The 24,881-nt window shown below is 40.5% G+C and overlaps 1 protein-coding gene across 8 annotated transcripts in view; it reads left to right on the plus strand.

The window, feature by feature from the left end:
- Nucleotides 1–4,625: 4,625 nt before the first annotated feature.
- The window catches only part of Prpsap2 (phosphoribosyl pyrophosphate synthetase associated protein 2), a 37,577-nt gene continuing 17,321 nt past the window's right edge, over nucleotides 4,626–24,881 (plus strand). Inside the window, exons 1-8 of one of the 8 annotated variants that reach the window (XM_076870515.1) lie at nucleotides 4,626–4,754; nucleotides 6,520–6,560; nucleotides 9,460–9,555; nucleotides 9,806–9,954; nucleotides 10,851–10,903; nucleotides 13,600–13,666; nucleotides 18,305–18,477; nucleotides 20,076–20,191. In XM_076870515.1, coding sequence (XP_076726630.1) covers nucleotides 9,836–9,954; nucleotides 10,851–10,903; nucleotides 13,600–13,666; nucleotides 18,305–18,477; nucleotides 20,076–20,191 — 528 coding nt within the window. In that variant the 5' untranslated portion in view covers nucleotides 4,626–4,754; nucleotides 6,520–6,560; nucleotides 9,460–9,555; nucleotides 9,806–9,835. Of the gene's footprint in view, nucleotides 4,755–6,519; nucleotides 6,561–9,459; nucleotides 9,556–9,805; nucleotides 9,955–10,850; nucleotides 10,904–13,599; nucleotides 13,667–18,304; nucleotides 18,478–20,075; nucleotides 20,192–24,881 lie in introns of those variants that run through there. The other 7 variants (XM_076870514.1, XM_076870518.1, XM_076870513.1 and 4 more) reach the window with 7 other exon arrangements.

Here is a 24,881-nt window from a genome sequence, read left to right on the forward strand (position 1 = left end):
GAGTCTGTCAGTAGAAGGCTGCCACAGGGGGCTGTGTGTGGCCCATCTCAACTTCACTGTGGTTTAGTTTGTTGCCAGGTACCATAAATACATGGCTCCATTCCATCCTCTCAATAGTGCCTGGAGGTAGGAGCATTAGCCTATTCCTCATAGATGAGGAAACTGAGGGTCAGAGAGGAAAAGTGACTTCTAAGGTCTATAGCTTAAAAAAGGTAATGACAATATGTAATATAATTATGTGTAATGATGATGAATGCCACGTGATGATAATAATACTATGTAATATATTTAGAAAATAAAACTTACTTGAAAATACTGTAGCCATAGATTACTGGGTATTAAAGCAGAACCTTGCTGAACACTTGACATGAAATGGCCCTTCTATTGTGGCCACCTTATGAAGGAGATGTTTTGTCTGTTTCCTGCTGTAGCCCCAGGTCTTGGCATTGGGCCTGACATGTGTAGAGTGAATGAATAGAGATGGAGTTCAAGCAGCAGGATGGCCAGCACAGCTACAGGCAGCTTGATTTGGACAAGTGATTTTTAAAGTTCAGGAAACATTGACATTCCACTCTACCAAGTTAAAACAGGGATAGTGCCTGGTGTTGGTGAGGGTGAGGGACACACATGCTTTTCTACCTTCCTGGTGAGAACGTAAATCAGTATATACTTTCTGGGAAACAATGTAGAAAGGGCATCACCTTTCAAGTAAGCACACGGCTAGCCATTTGACATGAGGCAATAATTGGGCAATGGTACAGATATAGATTGTATACAATAGTAAAAAGTGGCCATAATTAGGGGTTGGTTTAACAGAACCATGATCCATTCATACCACAATAGCTCCCAAGTATAGCTAATAGAGAGTGGTTATCATCTGTGTGCTGGTTAATAACTCACCTGGTCACCACAACCCCCCATGGGGTAGAAGCTGTTAGCATTCCCATTTTATAGATGAGGAAATGGGTGCAGAGAGCTAAAGGGACTTGCTTGAGATCACACAGCTGGGGAGACAGGTGAAAGAATTTGGACCCTAGATGCTGGTTCCCAGTCTGGGCTATTTTGTCCCTGGTTCACATAATGACGACATCCACCTAAATTCATCAACCTGGGACCTGGTGCACAATAAACTGTCAAACGAAAAATGGAGTCAAAAAAGTATCAAAGGTAATTACCTACATAGGTAAAGGCAGATATATAATTAATTCTCCTTGTTTGATTTTTTGGTAACATGTAAATATTTTAATAAAAGAAAATGAAGTTCTTTTCATTTAGGGGCAAAAAGGGAAAGGAGAAAAGTTGGAGGATAGGAGAAGGGATCCAATGATAGAAACTTCCAAGGATCCCTTGACTAGGGACCTGGTCTTGGCCTCTGCTGCCTCCCACAGTAAGACTAGCTGCAGTCCCACTCCACCTTGGAGGCCGCTTGGCCGGGAATTCAAGTGTGAAGAGGCAGCTGCAAAACAGCTTTCTCTGGTGACCTCTTACTCTATGGACTCCATGGATATGTCATTGCTCACCCAACCCCTAAACAGCTGCTGACGTAATGGGGCCACTCCATGCCTTGAACACAACCTTTGCTGCTTTGCCATCGGTCGCTTATTTTAAAGATGTTTTTTCCTTCTCCCTCTCCCCCTCTTTAATCATGAGGGAAGGAAGCAAGCTTAACCTTCTTCCTGTCCTAGACAGAGTTATTTGTTCTTCAGCCCAGTGACCACAGGAATGAAGGATTCCAGACTTCAGGGCTGGTACAAGTGGGTCAGAGAAGTAGCGCGCGCGCTCTCTCTCTCTCTCTCTCTCTCTCTCTCTCTCTCTCTCTCTCTCTCTCTCTCGAAGCTACAAATAAGTAGTCCTGATAGGGCACGGCTGCATTTTAGCCTTTGTATCCCCTTTTTAAAAGCCAGTTGCTCCCCCTGGCAGTTAGAATCACAGCCTCTGGGATAGGAGTCTACTGTATTCTCCTTTGCTAACAAAGCAATAAAACTTTTTTCTCAAAACCTCATTATTGGGGCTGGGGATGTGGCTCAAGTGGTAGCATGCTCGCCTGGCATGCGTGCGGCCTGGGTTCGATCCTCAGCAGCACATACAAACAAAACAAAGATGTTGTGTCCACCGATAACTAAAAAATAAATATTAAAAATTCTCTCTCTCTCTCTCCCCCTCCCTCCCTCCCTCTCTCTTGACTTCAGGCACTGGGACCAAACTTTCCATGTCACCAACATAAGTGACCATTTTTTAGGTGAGGAAACTGAAAGCTCGGGAGAAACAATGGTATCTCTAGGAGGTCTTTTCTGCAATGGAGAGGAGAGAGGATGTGGAACCTGGTCCTAGTGTTTGACAGCCACGTCTGTTTCCTTCATTTCAACAATCATTTGAAAAAGAAGAATCATTCTGTCCCTCTACACCATGAACTTCTATTAAACTATAGCAAAGATTTTTTCCTTCCATTCCCCATCATCCCTGCCCAGTACTTGAAATTGAACCCGGGGCTTCATGCTTACTAGGTAAATGCTGTACAACTGACCCATATTTTTAAATTTTGAGACAGGGTCTATCCCAAGAATAAAGAGGTGGAAAGATTTGACATCAGTATACAAAAGGTTTCCAGAGTGTTTGGAGAATGGAAAGCAAATAGAGAAGTTGTGTCTGCTATAAGAGATCAAAGTAAACACAATCTTAGTGCCTGCAGGGAGGGGAACCAATGAGAAAAAAGCCACTTCACCGTGGACCCCTGCGAGCAGTGATAACCTGCAGCCAACTCAGCATCATTCTTTGCTGCTGCTTGTCTTCTTTCCACCAAGCAAAGAGCATCAACAGACATTTCCTGAATACCATAATTGTGCCAGGCACACTGCTGGGTACCATCAAACAGCAAGAGAAAAAGCCTGCCATTGTGGTGCTTACAGTCTTTAAGGGTTGGGTTAGGGATATTTACCAAATCATCGCCCAAATATAGGTTAAACATTCCTAATTTAAAAATCTGAAACGCAAATTGCTCCAAAACCCAAAATGTTTTGCCAGTGACATAATGCCATGAGTGGAAAATTCCACACCTGTGTCTCATCTCCAGCCCAGTTGTGCAAGGGCAGTGGAGTAGGTTGCAGGAAAGACAAAGAAAGTGCCCAGAAATGGCATGGGAGACATGGTTTATGGACAAAAGCTTGCAAGAGATCAATAACTGCTCCAAGGAGAGTTCAGGGATGACAAACAGCACTCCATCCCTCAAAGTGCTTCACCAAGTAGTGCCTCTTCTCCCTCACAGCATTTTGTCCAGTGGAAACTGGCTGGACGAGTGACACACTTTTCACAGTGACTTCAGTTCTGTACCAGTCCCCACTGAGAGGTTTTATATATGTTAGGCTGCAGAAGCAGTGACATCAGCATTAACTTGCTTTGTTTACCTGTATGAGCAGCAATTCAAGAAGCAACTGTGCTGGCATGTATGCAAGAAATAGCTTTTGATAGATAACACCATCTTGCCCAGTCCTGAGTGTTCACAAGAGAAAGCCAATTTCCTTCAAGATAATGTGAATACTGCCCAGGCTTGCTTTCATTGTGTCCTTAACTTGGCTAGGGTTTAGGGAACAGAAAAAGTACATTCAGGAACATGGTGTTTTACTGCCCTCCTTTGCTTTAGGAATGATACAAAGTGAAACTTGTTTTATGCACGAGGCCCTAAGCAACTTAGAAAGATCCTATCTCAAAATAAAACACAAAAAGGGCTAGAAATGTAGCTCAATGGTTAAGAATCCCTAGTTTCAATCCCTGGTACAGAAAAAAAAAATATTTAAAATGTTTTGTAAAATGATCTTCAGGCTATGTGTATAAGGTATATATGAAACAAATTTCGTGTTTATAATTGGTCCCATCGCCATATTTCATTGTGTATATGCAAATACTCCAAAATCCAGGGAAAAATCAGAAATCCAAAACACTTCTGGTCCCAATCATACATATGATATAGAGTAAACATACTGAAGTTATAAAGAATTCAAAAATGGATACCCAAAGCACCAATTCTTAAGAAAAGAGCAGCAAAACAAATAGAAACGATAACAACTACGCACTTACGATGTGCTAGGAACCTTGCTGAGAGCTCTGCAAGTATCTCATTTATTCCACTCAACAATCCCATAAAATGGGTACTGTGATCATCTGTTTTCCACACAAGGAAATTAAGAGAGAGATGAAGTGGCTTGCTCGAGGTTGCAGGCCAATAAAGACTTGAATCAAGACACCTACAATTCCAAGCCCCACTCTCACTTCACACATAATCCTTGCGACCTGCACGCTCCCAGGGACACTAAAAGGGGTAGCCCCGTCTTCCGTCACGCCCCTCGTGTCGGCCGGACTCCGCCCTAGCCACGCCCACTGTATACTTCTACGTGAGGAGGGTCACGCCCACAAAACCAAGCCAGGCATCTCTTTGGTCCCAGCTCCGGGTCCCAGCTCCTGGCCCCACCTTCTTCCGCACCCCCCCAGTATTCGCTCTATGTGGCCCCACCCCTATCGCCTGGACCGGAAGATCCCGCTCCTCCCCTTCAGGTAGGCCACGCCCAAAGCCCAAGTCACGTGACTCGTCGAGCCCCATTCTGGCCCCTCCCCCGCGTCGTCCCCAGGCCTCTCAGTAGCTGCGGATGCGGTTCTTTCGCGTGGGGCCGCCATTTTGCTCCTAGGGACACCGCCTGGAGAGCCGTGATTTCTTCCTTCGACTGCGGAGGGTGCGGCAGGGCCGGGGCTGGGGTCGGGGCCAGGTAGGCGGGCGGGAGCCTGCGGCGAGTAGCGGTGCGAATTGGCGGGTACCGGCAGGTGCAAGGGGCGGGGAGCCCCGCGGCTCTGTGGGCCGGTCCCGCGGGGGAGGCTGCGGGTACTGAGGGAGACTCCAGGCTAGCGCCCCTAGGGAGCCCCTCGCTCTCTCCCTCTCAAGTGGGCTGGCGGGGACCGGGACCTACCGCGTGGCCCCGGGGTCCGTCGCCCCCTCTAGGCGCCTTGGGGGAGGCAATTCCTGATTGCGAGACCTGCAGCAGAGCCCTTCAGAAAGCAGGTCCCCAGCCAGCAGGGGATCTCATCTCTGGTCCCTATTGTATGCTCAGCCCTGAGTTTTAATTTGCTTGGTCTTGCTAGTAGCGGAGGTTTACCTACAAAAGAGTGGTTTTATTCCACTCCGTACTCAACCCCGCAAAGGTTGAGGGAGCGCCGAGATGTGCTTTCTAAGCTACTGTTCTGCTTTAAAATGTTTTACCCCCAATATAGTATATTGATGACAAGGATTTTTTAGAAATTTACTTTAATGTTGGCTCAATTTGAATGATTAGGTTGTATAAAGGATGAAAATGTGGGATGGGGTTTTGGGGCAATAGGAAGTATGATTTCTAATGTTCTGGTTTCAAGAATTTAAATATACAAATAAAAATAATTTACCCATATTATTGCACTCCACTAAAGAATATCTTTCTTGTCCATATTTTTCCTTGTCCTGGTCTGTGCCTTTGTTACCCAGTTCTGCTCCATTCATAAGCAACTTTGCTTAAATAGTGTTGAATAATTATTATGTTGAGTGCATGGTATCAGTTGTATTTGATTACCCCACTGTGGAACCTTTACATATATTCAGAATTTCTGCTCTTAAAAAAAAAAAAAAAAAAAAATCTTGCAGTTACCATCATTGAGCGTAGAGTTTTATCCTCCTTTCCTTGGGGTAAATTTCAGAAGTTGGAAATACTTAAACTTTTGTATTCTTTCTTTGGCACTTGATATGAACCGTTTTCTAAAGAAGGCATATTTGCAGTATCATTTTTCAAAATCTGGATATTCGTCCTTTTCTGCTCACTGTATGTGGAATTTAGCAGGGTGGCAAGTCATATTCTGTGTAGGTTGAGACAGTTTGTGCAACTAGTGTTGTATACTACCAACTCCTAGAAATCAGGCCAAGATCAAGTTCTGTCTGCTGCTGAGAGGCCGTGCAGCCTTGAGTAAGGTTTTTCACCTCTAAACTTCCCCCATTTCTTTTTTTTCTTTTCTTCTTTTTTCTTTCTTTTTCCTTTTTCTTTTTTTTTTTTTTTTTTTTTTTTGGTGCTGGGGATTGAACTCAAGGCCTTGGGCTTTCAAGACAAGCACTCTACCAACTGAGCTATACCCTCAGCGCCATAACTTTCTCATTTCTAAAATGGGTTTAATTCTCATACCTGTTTCATTGGGCTGTCATAAAAGTTCAGATCACTCAGAAAATGTTAAGAATTAGGGATAATAAAACTTTATGATGACAGATGAACAAAGTGCCTGGGGTCACAGAAGAATGGAAGAGTAATTAGATTTAAATTTTACCAGTAAATTCTCAATATTGATTTTTTTTTCTTTTGGTCCTGGGAATTGAACCCCAGACCTCTGCATGAAGCACCCACTCTCCCACTGAGCTGCACCCCCAGCCCTTGATTTTTTAAAAAGTAAATTTTCTTAGAATGAGGTGTATTACTAATAAAAGTAATAATCCTTTGTTTTTTGATGCCTTTTTGTTAACAGACTACTTCAGTTCCATTTGTTAATCGCCGCAACTCAACAAGGTGAGGGTTTATTCAACATACTTTTGTTGAGCCTCTGTCAAATGCTAGGTGATCTTCTAGACATTGGATATTGGCAGAAAATAGTTTAAAAAAAAAAAAAAAAAAAGCTCTGCTGCCTGGACTTTAAATTCTGGTGGGGAAGGTTTTATACCAGGTTTCTATCCCTGTTTTCTGGAAGGTAAAGATTAAGGTCTAGGGATGTGCCCCAGAACTGGCAGCTTATAACTGTGGAAGGCAATCCTAAGCCTTCACCCTCCTCCACTATCTGCAGATAGAGGAGTATTACACAGTGGGAAAATTATATACTTCTGTGCCATCCTTGCTCATTTCCAATATGAATCATCACTGAAGGTCACGAATTTAAAAAAAAAGAATGGTTGATGTTGAAATGACTACTAGTCTGTCCACAATAGGTGAACTCTTGCAGTGTGGTTTAATTCATGAAACTTAGCAGACTCAAAGCTCATTCAGAGAGGAGTGTGATTTCCACTTTAAAAGATGCAAAGATTCTCTGGAAAGGATGGGTTTTCACACATGCTGTCTTACACGTTCCAGAATAGATTTAGAATAAACATAAAAGCAGTTGTAGCTTATAGGGGGAAAGTGGGAATGCTCTTTTTATTCTCCATTTCACGATAAAACCTTGTGCTACTGAGCCTCCTACCAGCCTGTCCTGTCATTGTGTTTTTGAGGCTAGCCTTTAAAACTAGCCTATAAAACTAGTTTCATATTTGAAGATTGGAACTTCAGATACCATAGTCAGGGTGAGATAGGGCATTTGAGCCATGTGAGATAAGGAAAGACTTCAGGAAATATCAAGAGAAACTATCTTAAGATAAGGTGGGGGCTGTCCTGTGAACAAGGAATCTGATGTTTCCTATAAATCTTCAAAGGACAAGAAGCAATGGATAGAGGGTGCAGGGAAAGGAGTCTCAGCATGTTCTGAGGAAGAATTTGAAATGATGAGCCCTTGGTGTAGTTCCTTGGCAAGAAACTACAGATGGGCTACTAACAGCAGATTGACTAGAAATGGCCTAAATTATTTATATAATATTTTTTGTATCTCTAAAATATTTTCATTCTGTTCCAAGTACTCTCAAGAACACTTTTGTACTTCTAGGAGCTTATTTGAAACTTAGAAAGAAATATGGCCACCCCATACCTATTATTATATTTAATAGATATCCAAAGTGTTGAAAGTTATTTGCTGCGTATACATGTGTCCAATGTCCATGTGTTAAATCCTTGGCAGAAAATTTACAGTAACCCTGTGGGACCAGTTTTCTAATTTGCATGGATAAGGGAACTGAAGCTAAGAGGTCTTAAGTAACTTAGCAAGGCCTCGCTGTCAATTAAGGGGAAGTGAAAGCTAAGATGCAAACATGAGTTTTGACTCAGAAGCCTAAATTTGTGACTTCTGAAGAAACAGTTTTGTTTGTTTCCTTCTAAACTTCTACCCTTTTTGTAAACAGACATCTCTGTTAGAGGACATCTAAGATCCCTTCCCACCCAGTGTTGGTGATGATGCAGTATTTCTTTCATTTATATTAACCTTTCTGATGGATTCTCATCCTTTGCAGATGCTGTGCTCTCTTGTAAAGCAGTGGTCAGCCACCCCACCCTTTTCTGTAAAAGATCAGATAATGTTTAGGCTTTGTGGTTATGCCCAGCCTGCAGTTGCATCCCGGAGCAACTTTCAAACAAAGGAGCATGGCTTTGGAGGGACTTGATTTGGCTCCTGGCTATATTTGCTGATCCCTGCTTGAAAGCCTTGGTAGACATCAGTGTTCCTCCTTGATGTCTTCAGGACTTTGATCATCCTGCATACATTTTTCTTTATAATTCATAGGCTTAAGATTAATTGCAATGTAGTCCCATATGTATTCTGATTTGGAATCCTAGGCTATCCTGATTGAAATGCCCCTTGAGGGCTCTTGGCTGGAGGTATACTCTCCTAGCCCTCTAGTGGGACTATGCACTGAGCTACCTGTGACCAGATGGTTCCATGGCAAATGTGCACTATGAGAACTCTTCAGGACGGTGACCTGGCTAAAAGTCTTGAACATGCAAGACTAGGCAGAGTTAGGAAGAACAGAATAGGTCTGTGTTTTCTAACCCAGCTTGTCAAAATATACTGTTTGGTGAAAAAGTATAGATTTGTACAATGATACCTTTTTGTGCTGGAACCATTGAATGTATGTTTTGTCTATATATTTTACAAGAGTCAGGCCTGTGAATGCATGGAAAAGGTCTGAGGTATCCAGGAACCCTCACTTCTGGGGGACAAGCCTGGTGTTGGGGCTGGTGATTTTTGCCTTAACTATGGTGTTGAAGATCTTGACAAGGAGGATGTGTTTGCATGTTACTTGCTTAATTAAAATTTAAGAATAACAAAAAGGATCAGCTGAATTTCAGCCTGTTTATAACCACCAGGGGCCCCAAGTAAACATTCAATGAAAGAAGTGCACTATGCTTTCTGGGAGAGGATCCCCTCATGGCCTGCTGGATTATTGATACTCCATGCAATGCAGAATCCTCATTACATAATAGGGACATGCAGCCCAGAATAAATGAGATGAGAAGCTCAGCTCTAATGACCTCTAGGCCAGGAGCCTTTTTACTTTTGTCCTGCTGCCTGTCAATTGGGAGGTCACTTAACTTTCCTTAGGGTTATTTTCTAGTCAGCCTCATGTTCCAGTTGAGGAAAAGAAAGATGACAAGATAAGTTTTATGCATGACTCGGGCATCTGGGAGGCAGCTAAAAGATCACAGGGAGATTTATGGGAAACAGGTTTTACAAGAAAAGCTGAGTGTAAATAGATCGTATATTTTTTGTTTAAGGATCGATCAGTGCACATCCTTGCTAATGGCTCTGCCATTTTTCTGTGTGTTAATCCAGGAGGAATTTTGTTGTCAGAGAATAAAAGGAGGTTGTCCATAATTGACTTTAAGCAGCAAACAGTAAAACACTGAGCTCTTCAGCTCCATCTTTCTTGTAAGTTCATCATTTATTCCCAGTGGTTGTGAAAATCAGTTTAAATCTTTTGACTTATTTCCATCAATTTGGAACCCTAAAATTCAAATAAACTTTCTATTTATTCATATATGTATATATCTCCCCTATAAAAGGCACCATTATGGTGAAAATTTTTTTTTTCCAGCAGAAGTTATTTGCTATTTTTAAGAAATCTTTTCAGGTATATTTTATATCATATGGCAATTCTTGACATTTTATATCCTTCTAGGCTCAGAATTGGAAAACCAAGAAGGTTTTGATGTTTTGTGTGACGCCACCTGAATTAGAAACCAAGATGAACATAACCAAAGGAGGTCTGGTGCTGTTTTCAGCAAATTCTAATTCATCATGTATGGAGCTTTCAAAGAAGATTGCCGAGTGAGTTATAATTTTACCATTAAAATCTGTTGTGTGATATAAATTTGATAATCAGATTAGCAGTGATTGTCAAGCTTGAAAGCAGTTATGTTGTAGTTAATCTATATATTATCCATATAAACTAAAGCTAACCTTTATTTAAATTATCCCAGTTCCCTACATATTTACTCCATTAAGTGCCTCATAAGTGCCAGGGATTGCATTGGGTGCTGTGTGCTCATAGGATTATTTTCATATAATGAAAAGTGAAATGTATAGTGAATAAGAACAGTTCACAGCTTATACTTCAGTGTAATTTTAGATATTTATTAAATGAACATTAAACCCCTGCTCTGTACAAGACCTTGTTCTAGCCATTGGGGGTTAGCAGGGAGCAGACCAGACAACTTTCTTCTTTCTTACAAAGTTTACATTTTAGTGTGAGAGCCAAAGAAGGCAGCGAGAAAGTTGGAATGGGGCAGGTTGTACAACTTTAGCTTGGATGTACAAGTGTCTTAAACTGAGAGGATGATAAGTAAGTTGAGAAACCTGTAGGAGCCAACACATGGAGGTCTAAGGTTAGAGGCCTCCACGCAGAGGGAACAGCAGGTTCCAAGGCCCTTTGGTGTGCAGGAGCAGGCATTAGTGTGTGTCAGGAACCTGGGCTGGAGGTCAGAGGGCAGCAGGAGTATAGGAGGCAAGACAGGCAGAGATGGACTGTATAGGCCTTGGCTAGACCTAGGAGGGGGTAAGAGGGCAGGAGGTGAACTCATAACAATTTAATATTGACTTCAAATTTTGTAATAAGAATAACTATTTTATTTTACTTTTATCAATTTATGATCATCCTTAAATAATAGAGATATTGAGTCTGTTCTATGACCTTCTCAGCTTTTCCCCCACTTTCTCTTCTCTAGGCGGCTGGGGGTGGAAATGGGCAAAGTGCAGGTTTACCAGGAACCTAACCGAGGTGAGCTATCTTGGTCATGTGTACCATTGATCTTTTTGGGGAATATGGCATGTTGGCTTAGTCCTTCATCCTCTACTGTTGAGACAATTTGACTCAGTTGTCTGATTCTGTTAGCAAAAAGTCACTCAAGGTGGAAGAGAGTGATGTTTTAGTTCTCAATCGTACCAACTAGAGTCACATGTGAGTCTCAAATGCCAGTTTTAGAGTTTATTTAATAATAATTGCATAAATATATGAACCAGACAGTCAGATGAATGAAAACTAGCTTTGCTGTTGGTTGAATTGACATCACCTTAGGCAGGATAAGCAAATCCTATGTGGCTGCAATTTCAGTTGGGTTTTTTAGTTTTTGTTCTTGTTCTTTTCCCCCAAAGACAGGGTCTTACTGGGCACAATGGCACATGCCATGTAATCCCAACTGCTTGGAAGACTGAGCAAGAGTATCACAAGTTTGATGCCAGCCTGGACAATTTAGTGAGGCCCTGTCTCAAAAAATAAAAGGGCATGGGATGTAGCTCAGTAGTAGGTGCCCAGTATGGGGGTTATGGGGGTGGGGGGAGGGGAGGTGGGGAGTTGGAGTATTCTTGCTGGCCTCAGACTCATGGGCCCAAACAGTTTCCTGCTTAAGCCTCCTGAGTAGCAGGGACTATAGACATATATTACCATGCCATTTTTTCCCCCTGGTGCTGGGGATATAACCCAGAGCTTCCCACGTGCTAAGCATGCATCCTGCCTCTGATACCCTTAGTTCCTAGTTAGTTATTCTTTATTTCCACCTAAGCTGCCATAGTTTAAACATCATAGGAAATATTTCTGCTAATTGATTTCTGCCACCAATAACCATCTCAATTTACAAAGAATGTGTTATTAGATGTTGGTAATATATTTTTAAATGTTGGATACTTAAAATTATTCTAGCAAGAGTGATGTACAGCTTGCATGGGCTTGAGAGCACCTTATTCTTGGAAGGTTATTTAACCTTTCTAAATTGTAAACAATTATGGCTGTTTCAAGGATTAAATGGATAATCTGTCTAACACAGATCTTGGCACATAGTAAGTACTCTGTAAATACTCATTCCGTTTCCTTTTCTACTACAGGATTTTGTCAAATATTTAAGTATTACAAAGCTTTCAAGAGGCTTTCATAGAAAGGTACCCTTCTCCTCTTCCCTTATTGATTTCTCCAGTACTGCCTCCTTTTTCTTGTCTCCTGAGATACCCCAAATGGCTTCAGTAGAGAAAAGTGCAGTTGAAGAAACAGTTTGAAGAGACATTCTAGGGGAGTTTCTAGGGCCAGAGGAAAGACATTCTAAGGCCAGAGGAAAGCCTCGCAGTGAAAACTCAAGGAGGCTGGTTCACTCTTCAAGTTTATGAGTGAAGGGAGGGAAGGTACTTAGTGTCTGTTGGGAAGGAAGGAAGAACGTAACAATTATGCTTTTGTATTGTCACCAGATCTTGAAAACAGTTTAGGTGTGATATTCTGTACGAGGTCCCTGAAGTAGGAGAGTCAGGATTCAAACCCAAATTTCCGCGATTCTAACGTTCATTTTCTCAGCATCACACCACATTCTCTTGTAAATCTGCATTCTGTTTTTTCCAACTTTTTTATTTCTTTGATGCAGTGCTGGGGATGGACCCTAGGACCTTACACGTGCTAGGCAAGTTCTGTACCACTGAGCTACCCTCCAGCCCTTTCCAATATTTTTAATAAAAATTTTCAAACATATGTGAAAGTTAAAATCTGACCCCATAAGCGCCCACCCACCCATATGTATATCTACAACATAGAGTCAATAGTTAACATTTTGCCATCTGAATATGTATGTGTGGAATCATTTGAAAGTAAATTATAGACATTGAGACACTTGGTGCTAGATACCTGACCACATATCTCCTGAGAATAAATTCTTTCTCCTGTGTAAAAAATATTACCACGGTCATATTTAAGAAATTAATAGTTCTTTATTTATGTAATATCACTCTATATTCAGATTTCCATAGTTTTCCTAAAGAACCTGGTGCTGGGGATGGAGCTCAGGGTCTCATATCTGCTAGCATGTGCTCTACCACTGAGCTATACCACCATCCCAACAGCTGTCATACCCCCCACAGACCAGGACTCTTAATTCAAGTGATGTGTGTTTTACATATCTTCAGTCTCTTCTAATCTCAAATGGTTTCCTCGTGTTTTTTTTTTCTTCCTGTGACATTGACTGATGAAGAATTTGTCTTGTAGAGATTTATCCAATTGTTCCCTTGTAGTTAATTACAAGTGTTTTGAAAGTAGGGATATCAGATCTCATTTCTCTTTGCTGTCATAGCATACAATATCTTGTGCTTGCGTTCTCAGCTGATCCAGGTCAAAAGAATGAATGTGTCATTTCCTGTACAGGTCCTAAGCTCAGCCTAGCACCGCTCTTACTGCTCACATGTAAAGGCTGAGAAGCCTAGATGTACTTGTTTCAGGTCAGAAAGGTAATTCCCATTTAAGGCTGTCATGTAGCTGAGCCTGTTAAAAAGCACAATTGATAGCATTCTGTTTATTATTTCTAGGAGCATCTAATGCCTAGTGAGTCTTTGTAAATAGTTCCAATTTTGATAGATAACAACACTGGGGTATGAAGCAGACACTTTGTATATTTTTGAAAATATAAACTCTGTGCCTTCTCCTCCTCTTTTTCCTCTTCCTTCCAGAAACCAGAGTACAGATTCAAGAGTCTGTGAGGGGGAAAGACGTTTTCATCATCCAGACTGTCTCAAAGTGAGTAGTTCTCCAGAAGTGGTGCTGATGCCTTCTGGTTTCTGTTTGGGCACGAGTGTTTAAAACAGTAAGAGTTGACAGGAAAGGATAAGTTCAGATAGTCTTAAAATTGGTGGATCTTACTTTGCTATTTTTTCTATCATAATTGCTGACTTTTATGTGTGTTGTTTTTTGGTTTTTTTTGTGTGTGTGTGTGTGTGTGCGCGCGCGTGCATGTATGCACATGTATGCTTTTTAAGAGACAGGGCTTTGCCATGTGGATAAAAGTGACCTCAAACTCCTGTGCTCAAGTGGTCCTTCTGCCTTAGCCTCCTGAGTAACTGAGACTACAGGAGCATACCACTGAATGCCGCCTTTTCTCCGTTTTTGATGGGAGTAAATAAGCAAGTGTTAGAGTAGAGGTTCGTAATGATAACAGAATGCATGAAGTTATTCTAGTCAATAATTGAGATTATGTAAGGCTTGCAGGGAAGCATTTCTACTCCCACTAATCCAAAAATGCAAAACAGGTTAGGGAAGGGGGATTTTCTTATGTGGGATTCATAAAGATTTTATTGTAGATAATTTAAATGTGGCCTCTTGGCCCACATTGGACGCCAATACATGTGTTCTAGAAATTGTGGAGTTACAGATGTATAAGCTGAGTGTAGAGAATTCAGTGAGGTTTTCTGTGCCACTTTGAATGAAGAACCACTGTGGAAGACAGGGTGATCACGTGGAGCCCTGTGCTTGTGCTTGCATTCTCAGCTGATCCAGGTCAAATGTGCATTTGTCTACTGTGCATTTTTCCCCAGAGGTTCCCAGACACCTCCATGAATGGAAATTTTCCACTCAGAATGATTGTTTTTTGCTTTTTTAAAAAATGGCCTGGCCATTCCTCCAATCCTGGGCTTCCCAGTTCAACAGTAACTCCCCATTCCAGCTCAGTTCCCCTAGAATAAGGTCCCCCTGGGGTGGCCTGTAGCAACCACACTGCCCTGGGTGAGAGGGGAGAGGTGTGATAGCTCCAGGTTATTCGTTCCAAACTCTGATAAGGAGCAGGGGCCCCAAGTATCCCAGCTTTGGCCAGGCAGAGGGGCTACAGGTGGCCAGAAAGTGGCAGGTTCATCCACCCAGATCATGCCATCTTCATCCTACCCTGTTCTCTTTCTATAAGGGACACAAGGTATCCCATAATGACATAGGGATTATTTTGATCTGAGGACTTCTGAGAAACAATAGATGAAGGATGAGGGCCTTCTCAGAACTCTCTTTATCTGCATAAGAGCAAAACTTCACAAAAGATTTCAGGTGTCATAATTCTTCCTAGAGTTAAATTTTCCAACCAGGGAGATTGACTTCTGTCCTAAGACTAGTCAAGAAATCTTACCATGGGGCTGGGATGTGGCTCATGCGGTAGCGCGCTCGCCTGGCATGTGTGCGGCCCGAGTTCGATCCTTAGCACCGCATACAAACAAAGATGTTGTGTCCGCCAAAAACTAAAAAATAAATAAATAATAAAATTCTCTCTCTCTCTCTCTCTCTAAAAAAAAAAAAGAAAGAAAGAAAGAAAAAAAAAGAAATCTTACCAATGTAAGAAGCCACCTAATTATCACAAAACTGTACCCTTTCTCCTATCTGTTCTCCAGAGGGCCTGTTTGGTCTTTTCCTTTAAGAGCCTTTGTCTTCTTCCCTTTCCCTGCTCATATGGTTTGGAAGCCCTAACTTCTAACCACTTTTCTATGAATTCCTGCTTTTTTAATGCAAGAACCAAGGCCTCAGAACATTCTTAACATCTAGAAATCAGTTTGGAGACTGCATCATTTTTTAACTGAGAGTCTGAAAATTGCTGCCTACCAAATTTAGTAATAGATATAGATATATACATACATACATACATACACACACACATAAACTAAATATGATAAGCAGCAAAGAAAAGGAAGAAAAGCCAAATTTCCCAGGAATTTCGTTTTGGAACACACATAACTTTCACCTAAACTTTTACTGTCTTTGTCTTGATTTTGCTTCCTCAGGATGGTGTCACAAAACTCTTATCTGTCCCAGAAAGAGGAATGGCAAGGAAATGTCATTGCATCCCAACCCAGGGAGAGTGTATGTGCTATAAGAAAGTGAGAAAGTGGCTGTGGCTGGCCTTAATCAGGTGCCCTTGCTTCCTCTTCTGCTTAGACCTTCATGGTCCCCAGCAGAGCTGGGCATGAAGGCACCAAGTCTTGGTATCCTGTGCCACTCTCCTCTTTCCAGGCCTGTCCTGTGCCAGAGTGCTAGTGGAGGACCCGCCTGTCCTGTACCCCACTGCAGCATCAGGGAGGGAAGGTGCAGGCATAGACGGCTCAGGCTACTCTGGCTCCTGAGTGTCTGCAGCCCTCTGTCTCCTCAGAGACAATTTGGGTCAGTTGGATAAATACTGGAGGCTGTGTGGATTGTCCAGGAGAGTCATGGGAGCTGAAGTTCCAGTTGAATTAGAATTCAGGAAGGGTGACTGTTAATCCTTCCCATTTTCAAGTACTTCCATTTCTCTTCCTTTGCATATTTTTGTTTATTTCAACACTGTCATCATCTGTCCTTGTCTTTTGTCAGCTTCTTTTTCCCCTAGTCAAGACCACTGAGTATCCCCCAAATCTTCTTTGTACCTCTGCTTTACATTGTCCCCTGAGTGCCACAGTTTGTGTTAAGTCAGGTCCTCAGTCTCATCCAGGTTATGACAAGCCTGGATGCCATTGTCTTCTTTCTGAAATCACATGGAGATTTGCTGGTGCAGATATAGCCTCCACCTCATTTATCTATTGATTGATTTTTTAGAGTCTTGGGGTGAGCCCAGAGCCTCATTCATTGTAGGAGAGCACTGTACCCCTGAGTTGCAGCCCCAGCCCCTTACTTTTAGTACAGACTCCAGTGGCAGTTACTAGAAGTGTGAGACAGATTTTAGATGAAGAAAAGTCCATTAACTGAAGTTTTCCTGTGATTCAAGCAAGTTTCATCATTTGAGTTGAGTGGTGGAAGCCCTGTTCCTTGTTGCTTCTGGTTCTGGATCTTAGAGTGACTTTGTACTCACTGTCAGTTCCTCTACTCATCTTCCCACATAGAATGCTTCTGTGAAAATATGTTTTAATTCACCAGTTGTCAGACTTGTTATTCAATGATAACAGAAACCTACTTATCCAAATGTTCTGTGTTTCCATTCACTCATTAACCAGTATTTGTTGAATGTCTGTGATGTGTGAGTTCTCGTTACTGGTGTGTGATGTGCCTTAATGATTGATTCAGGTAAAGATCCTTGTCTTGTGGGGTTAATATTCTAGTGGTGGGAGACATAAAGAGAACTTGATAAATAAGTTATCCAGTATATTGAAAGTGATAAGCACTATGGAAAAAACAAACTGGTATAGGGCTGGGGTTGTGGCTCAGCGGTAGAGCACTCGCCTAGCATGTGTGAGGCCCTGGGTTTGATCCTCAGTACCACATAAAAACAAATAAACAAAATAAAGGTATTGTGTACAACTAAAAAAAAAAAAAAAAAAAAAAAACTGGTATAGCAAGGAATCAGAAGGGATGGTAATGAGAGGGTAGAAGGGCAGACAGGGTAAGTCTTGTCATGAAGGTAATGTTGGAACAAAAACTGCACAAGGGGTGGGAGTGAGTCTGATAGAACCATCTAGAACCAGGTGTTTTGTGGCAATGAGCAGCAGTAGGAGGACTGACCAGAATAGAGTGTGACTGGGCTGAGAAGGGGGCATGGAGCCAGGGGAAGGACAGGGGCTGATCATAATAAAGGAGCATGGGAGCCACTGTGAGACCTTGGGCTTTGGCCATGGGCAGAAGAGGAGGCTATCTCATGGTCTTGAGCAGAGGCCTGCACAGTCTAACTTCACTTTAAGGACAAGTTTCTCTGCATGGAGCATGGACTTCAGGGATATTCCAGGAGGGGCAGGCCATGGTCACCTAATGGGGTAGACAACTCTCCTAAGATGTATTGCAAAGTGGAGCAAAGAGTTGGGGCTTCAGAGAAGCTGGTTATGAATTGTAGTTTTTAATGGAAGAAGGACCTGAATATTTACAAGCTGATGAATATGAGCCAGGGGAGTGTGACAGATGATGGTGCAAGCAGGGAGGGAGGATTGCTGGAGCAAGATCTTCCAGGAGCCAGGAGTGGGTGGGGAGTAGTGTGTAACTTTGGAGTTATCTCTGAGACCAGTACTCTGTGAGAAGACAGCTTCCATGGGAGCCTACCACCAGGTGCATCTGCACCATGCAAGTTGGCCTGTGTTGTGCCATTAATCAGAGAGGAACTTTGCACACCAGAAATACTCCAAAATTAACTCTAATCCCTATTGCCTCTTGCCTTCTAAACAACGCTGGTCTCGGGGGGGGGAAGAAACTAGAGTCATCAGTTGAGAGGAAATGTGTGGAGAGCTCATGGAGATATGAGAAGAGAAGACATCACTGGTTTCTGTGTTTTACACCTCAAGTCTTAGAACAGGGAGATAATAATGTTACTGTTATTATTTTGGTGTTGGGGATGGAACCCAGGGCCTCAAGCATGTTAAGCATGCTCTACTAGTGAGCTACATCCCCAGATCAGGAGGGAAATCTTAAATCTCACACCCCTCAATGGGATTTTCTGTGCCTGGGTTACAGGGATGTGAACACCACCATCATGGAGCTCCTGATTATGGTATACGCATGTAAGACCTCTTGTGCCAAGAGCATCATCGGCGTGATCCCCTACTTTCCTTACAGCAAACAGTGCAAGATGAGGAAAAGAGGCTCCATTGTCTCTAAATTATTGGCCTCCATGATGTGCAAAGCTGGTAAGAAAGGCAGATCCTTGACAACTAACTGACTGGGAGCTTGGGAGTTTATTTTTACAGGAATCATTTCAAAGCATTCTCTTAAGCAAATGAGAATGCTGAACCGAGGAAAAACAGTGATGCTGCTTTTAAACCCCACTAGTTTGTGCAGTCCATCTCCACAAGAGAGATGTGCCATGACCCCCAGTGATACCTAAAACAGTGAGTGCTAGTAAACTCTGTAGGCGCACTGCAGTACTGGGGCAGCAGATCTCACAACTGAGATGGCTACTAAGTGACTTCAGGTGGATAACTTATATAGCATAGATGCACTAGATAATGGGATGATGTACCTCCTAAATAGGACAAAGCAGGTTATTCATAGTGTTATTCAGAACAATGTGCAATTTAAAATTTATGAATTGCTTACTTGTGGAATTTTCCATATAATCTTTTTGGACCATGGGTAACTAAAATCACAAAAAGGGGATTAATAATGAGAAATTCTGCAGAGAATTCTGTTTACGACTCCCTAAAACATGGAGGTAATGAGAAAAACTTTTGTTTTCATTTTTTCCTAAAAACTTTGTTCAAATTTATATTGAAATGACATTAAACTTGTTTTGAAGGATGACAGTCGTTCTGAACCCTGCTGTTTCTCTTAACACAGCAACTATTTGTATTTTAGCCTTTTCCCTTTCCAGGACAGGCATATTTTGCAAACAGTGTGTATTTTTTTTGTGTTATGCATTCTTAGGTAGCATCCTAAATATGTCCACTTGTTTCTAAATATTCTACATAGTTTCCATTGTGTGTGTTTGTACATGTGCAAACACTCTCCTATATGTCCATGTGTGTGCTTGTGAGTATATGATTATAAGCTACATATCACAGAGCATTTGCACAAAGAGAAAGGAATTTAAAAATCACCATATCGCTGCATTTTAACACAGATGCTTACCATAGAATATATTTTTTAGTGTACCCATTCCAAAGAAGGCAAAAGTGAAACAAACCCCAGGGACCTCGGCAGCATCTCCCCTTGAAAACACTGTAACAGGCACTGAAAAGAGGAGCAGGGGCTCCTCACTGGTCTTTTGGGTCCACCCTTTTACCCTTTCCTTCCAACCTTCCACCGGAGGAATCACCAGGCTCTTTTTTTTTTTTTTTTTGCTCTTCTGGGCAAGTACTGCTTTTTAAATTTTTTCATATTGAATTTTCCCTATACTTTGCTGATCATCATTTCAGATATTCTTTAAAGATATAGTGAAGGTTTTTCATTTGCTCCATTTCCTGCTTGGTATAGTTTCTCTGTAGGCTTTGTTATGCTTATTAAGGAAAATTCAAGGAGATAGATAGAACCACTCTCATAGAATTTTTAGATTCATTTCTCTATTACTATTATCTTTACTGTTTTGTACTTTAAATTTATTTAAAAATCATGCATCTCATAGTATCAAAAAATCTGAACCATATTGATGCTGGGGTTTTTTGATAGGAGAGTAATTTTTTCATGGTAACTTACTATATATAATATTTTATTTTACATGATACTAATTTTATGTGGTGCAGCTAGTTTTACAACTATTTATGTGCTTGTATCTGCTTTATTTTTGAAGGTCTAACCCACCTCATTACTATGGATTTACACCAGAAGGAAATTCAGGGTTTCTTTAATATTCCTGTGGATAATTTAAGAGCATCTCCCTTCCTATTACAGTATATTCAAGAAGAGGTGAGCCAACTTGAACTTTTTATTTTAATATTCTGGTAAAGGTATAGTTCTGGGTGTCCCTAAAGAATTAAAATTTGTTGTATCCTGTTTAGCGATCTATTGTGGTTTACAAATGCATTTCTGTATTTTAAATGTTTTAATAAGTAATTTATCTCTTTTACTCGTCTCTTAAAATAGCCTTTTCTTGGGCTGGGGATGTGACTCAAGTGGTATCGCGCTCGCCTTGCATGCGTGCGGCCCGGGTTCAATCCTCAGCACCACGTACAAACAAAGATGTTGTGTCCGCCAAGTACTAAAAAATAAATATTAAAAAAATTCTCTCTCTCTCTCTCTCTCCCTCTCTCTCTCGCTCTTTAAAAAAAAAAAAATAGCCTTTTCTTTTGGACCTCAAGTACATAGAATTGGACTAGTCATTTATCATAAAAGATAAGTTAGTCTCATCATTTGTCCACGTGTGGTCTTGGCTCATTTGACTATCTCCATCTCTCCATTCTCTGTTCAGAGACAGAGTAGTTGACACCCATGATCCTAATTCCATCACCCAACAAGAAAACAAAAATCGGCTAGGTGCTGTGGCACACATCTGTAATCCCAGCAAGTTCTAGGCCTTGGCAACTCATCCAGACCCGTCTCAAAATTTTATAAAAGGGGATGTAGCTTGGTGGTAAATCACCCATGGGTTAAATCCTCAGTACAAAAGAGAGAGAGAGAGAGGAGATAACCATCCCAGTAGTTCACATCTGCTGATGTGATCCTTCTCTGCCCCATCTCACTGCCTCCTCCCACCCAGGGAACCATGGGCCCCGAATCTCCTGTCATTTTTCCTTGAATTTTCTTTTTAGATAGTTTTAGTTCATATATCTAATGCTAAATTATGTATGTAGGTTTACATTTTTTAACTTTGACAAGAAGAAACTGTAATCTTTTGAGTGTTTCACTTGGTGTTATGTAGTAAGAACTATGTACACAACTGGAACTCATCCCTGTTGTTGTACGTGCAGTTATCCATTTGACTACTGAGAAGTGCTCTTTGTGCAGCTGAATCTCAGCCTACTTAATCTTTTCCATGAGTTGTTTGTAGGCTTTCCCTATCATAATAGCTCTCCTGTGAACATGCTCAATGTCTCCAGTGGTATACAAGCCACCTTGTAACTTAGTGAAATTTCAAAATTGCATGTTGTGTGAATGTTTGATTTTTCCAGAGCAGTTGTGCCAACTTATGTTCCCACTAGCAATGAGATCAAAATCCTGTGGATCCATCTTTGCTTCAGTGCTTACGCTACCAAATTTTAAACTCTTGTTAGTTGAATGCTTGTGATATGGTATCCTGTCACTTTGAAGGATGGATCTGATGACTATTGAGGTTGAACATATATATCTTCAGATATTTTTCCTCTTCACTGAAAATGTGTTACATCCCTTCTTCTATTTAATAGTGGTTTCGTTTGAGTGCTTCTTACTGAGTTGTAGGCATTCTTTGTTTCATTCTTGATTTGTTGGTATTTATTTCCCTTAGATTTCTCAGTTTATAACTTATCCATCTTTTAGTTGTGTTTGGGGAATGTTGGAAGCAAACATTTGTCTCACAAAGTGAATTTCACACAACATAAAATTAACCATTTAAACATAAAAATCAGTAGCATTTAGTTCATTCACAATGTTGAGCAGCCACTATTTCTATCTAGTCCCAGTTCTTCATCACCCCAGAACACCCTGAACTCATTAAGTAACTCCATTCCACCTACCCAGCCCTTTGCCCCTGTTGCCTGGCAACCACTAATCTGCTTCCTGTCTCCAGGGATTTGCTTGTTCTAGAGATTTCATATAAATGGAATTATAGAGTTTATCCTCTTGTCTGGCTTCTTTCACTTAGCCAGGAATATGTGGTGGTTCTTACCATTTATTTCTGGTTATTTTTTGGTTATAGCCATCTTGGTGGGTGTGAAGTGATAATTGTGATTTTGATTTGCATCCCCTAAAAAGTAATGCCATTGAACTTGGTGAATACCAGACTCTATATTGGGTAGAAGATTTTCAAGTATTTTCCCCATTCTGCAGATTGCCTCACTTTCTTGATAGTGTCCCTTGATGCACAAAAGTTTATAATTTTGATAAAGTTTGTTTAACTATTTTTTATTGATCTATTTTTTCCCCTCCAATACCAGAATCAAATTTATGGCATTTGTTTGTTTGTTTGTTTTTTTGTTTTTTGAGACAAAGTCTCACTATGTTGCCCAGGCTGGTAGTCTCGAACTCCTAGACCCAAGCAATCTATCCTCTTGCCTTGGCCTCCCCAGTACTGGGACTGTAGTCGTATGGACTATAGGCATGTGTCCAGGTTTTATTATTACTTATGTTTTTGTTGTCTTATCTTTAAAAAATATATACTGTCAATCCAAGGTTATCAAGATATTTCCCTGTTTTCTAAACATCTCACAGTTCTGGCTCTTCGGTGTAAGTCTTAATCCATTTTGAGTTATTCTTCATGTATGTTGTGAGGTGGGCGTTCACACTCATTCTTTCGTATGTGGATATCCAATTGTCCAGCACCATTTATTAAAAATTATTCTTCTGCCCACTGAATGGCTTTAGTACCTTATTGTCAAAAATCAATTGACCATAGATGTTTGGTTTATCTGTGAACTCTGAAATTGGTCTTTATGCTTCTCTTTTGCCAATACCACACTCAGTTTTGATTCAAATTGGGAATTATGAGTTCTCCAATTTTGTTCTTTTTTTAAGATTGTTTTGGTTCTTTGAAGCTTGTGACTCCGTATAAATTTGAGAACAGCTTTTCTGTTTATGCAAATGTTTATCTCAATTTTTTTTTTTAATGTTGAACTCATTTATTTATTCCAGGCAATATTAACAGGCCATTATTACCCTGGAAAATTCTAACTGATCCAGTTGAATGACTCAAGGATTGAAAATAAACTACTAATTCTTGTTCCATACCAATCTGTTTCAGAAACATGTTGAGTTTTGTTCAAGTATTCATCTGCAAAAATCAGGTTTGATTACCTGAATATTAGAATCACTGTCAATGAAATGTTCTTTGTTTCCAAAATATTTTATAAAAGAGCTTTAAATTCTTCATTTGGGTTACTAAAAGTAAGAAAACCAGAGGTGAAGCTCATGGAAACAGCACCAGAATACCTGCAACGAACTATGGTTTTCGTTTGTCTTAACCCTGTCAACCCACTTCTCTCCCAGCCCAGATTAAAACAAGGTAGAAGCAGTTATATTTTGAACAGGTTATGACCAGAAAAATTCTATGTAGAATAATTTTTCTAAAATCAACTTTACCTTTACTTCAAAGGGGAATGAAGGGAAGGGAGGGAGGGTGGGAATGGGAAAGACAGTAGAATGAATCAGACATAACTTGCCTATGTGCATACATGAATACATGACCAGTGTAATGCCATATCACATACAATCACAAGAATAGGAAGTTATACTCCAAGTATGTATGATACGTCAAAATACACTCTACTGTCTACATATCTAAAAATCGCAAATAAAATAAATAAATACGTAAATAAAATACATTGCCTTCACTTTGTAATTCACAATAGAGCTTCAAAACTTTCCCTACCCACCTTTCTCCACTGGATTCTTCCTATCTAAATGTATTTTAACAGCATTAGTTCTAGACTGTAATACAGAATCCATGCATGACCTTATCTCCAGTATTACATCTGCTATTGAATTAAATTGGAGAGGAGATGTGAAGAATCTCCAAGAAGACAAAGTCATTTAGGCCTCATGGTGACTTAACCTTGCTTGATTTGCAATCATAAGCCATATCTCAAATTTTGATGGGGATTGTATTAAATCTGTGAATCATTTTGGACAGTATTGCCATCTTAATATTTAATCTTCCATTTATGAATACAACATTTCTTTCCATGTATTTAGATATCAGTTTCTTCAGTGTACAAGTCTTTCACTTTCTAGCCTAAGTTAAATTTATTCCAGAGTTTGTTAGTTTTTGAATGTTACTGCAAGTAGAATTTTGTTTGTTTGTTGGAGTGTTCATTGGTGGAATATAGGAACACTACTGATACTTGCATGTTGCTCTTGTACCCTGCAGTTCTGCAACATTCATTTTTAGCTATAGTAGTTTGTTGTGGGTTTTCAGGGAGTCGAGATTGTATTCTTTATTGTTTCCTGCGTATGAGAACAGGTCACTTACAAATGGAATTAGTTTGACCTCTTCCTTTCCAACTTGAGTTTTTTTCATTTCCGTTTCATGCCTGATATTTCCAGGTAGAATTTTCAGTCCTTTTTAAACACAAGTAGTGAAAGTGTTATTCTTGTTTCAATCATGAACTTAAGGGTAAACGCTTTCACTCACCATTAAGTCTGATGTTGGCTATGGGTTTTTCATAAATACTCCTTATCATATCAGGTAAATTCCCTGCAATTCCTGGTTTTTCTGAGTCTTCTATCATGAAAAGGTATTGGATTTGTCAAATGCTTTTTCTGTATTGAAATAATTGTACGTTTTCCTCCTTTATTAATTCTGTTTGTGTGTGTGTGTGTGTGTATGTATGTGTGCGCACATTTTGTTAATGTAGTGTATTAAATTTATTTTTCTCAAGTTGAACCACCCTTTTATTATTGGGTAAATCAGATTTGTGCAGTTTTATTAGTCATATTTGTTATTCTTTGACATAAGAGCACTTTG

The sequence above is a fragment of the Callospermophilus lateralis genome, chromosome 11, assembly GCF_048772815.1.
Source record: "Callospermophilus lateralis isolate mCalLat2 chromosome 11, mCalLat2.hap1, whole genome shotgun sequence".
NCBI lineage: Eukaryota > Metazoa > Chordata > Mammalia > Rodentia > Sciuridae > Callospermophilus > Callospermophilus lateralis.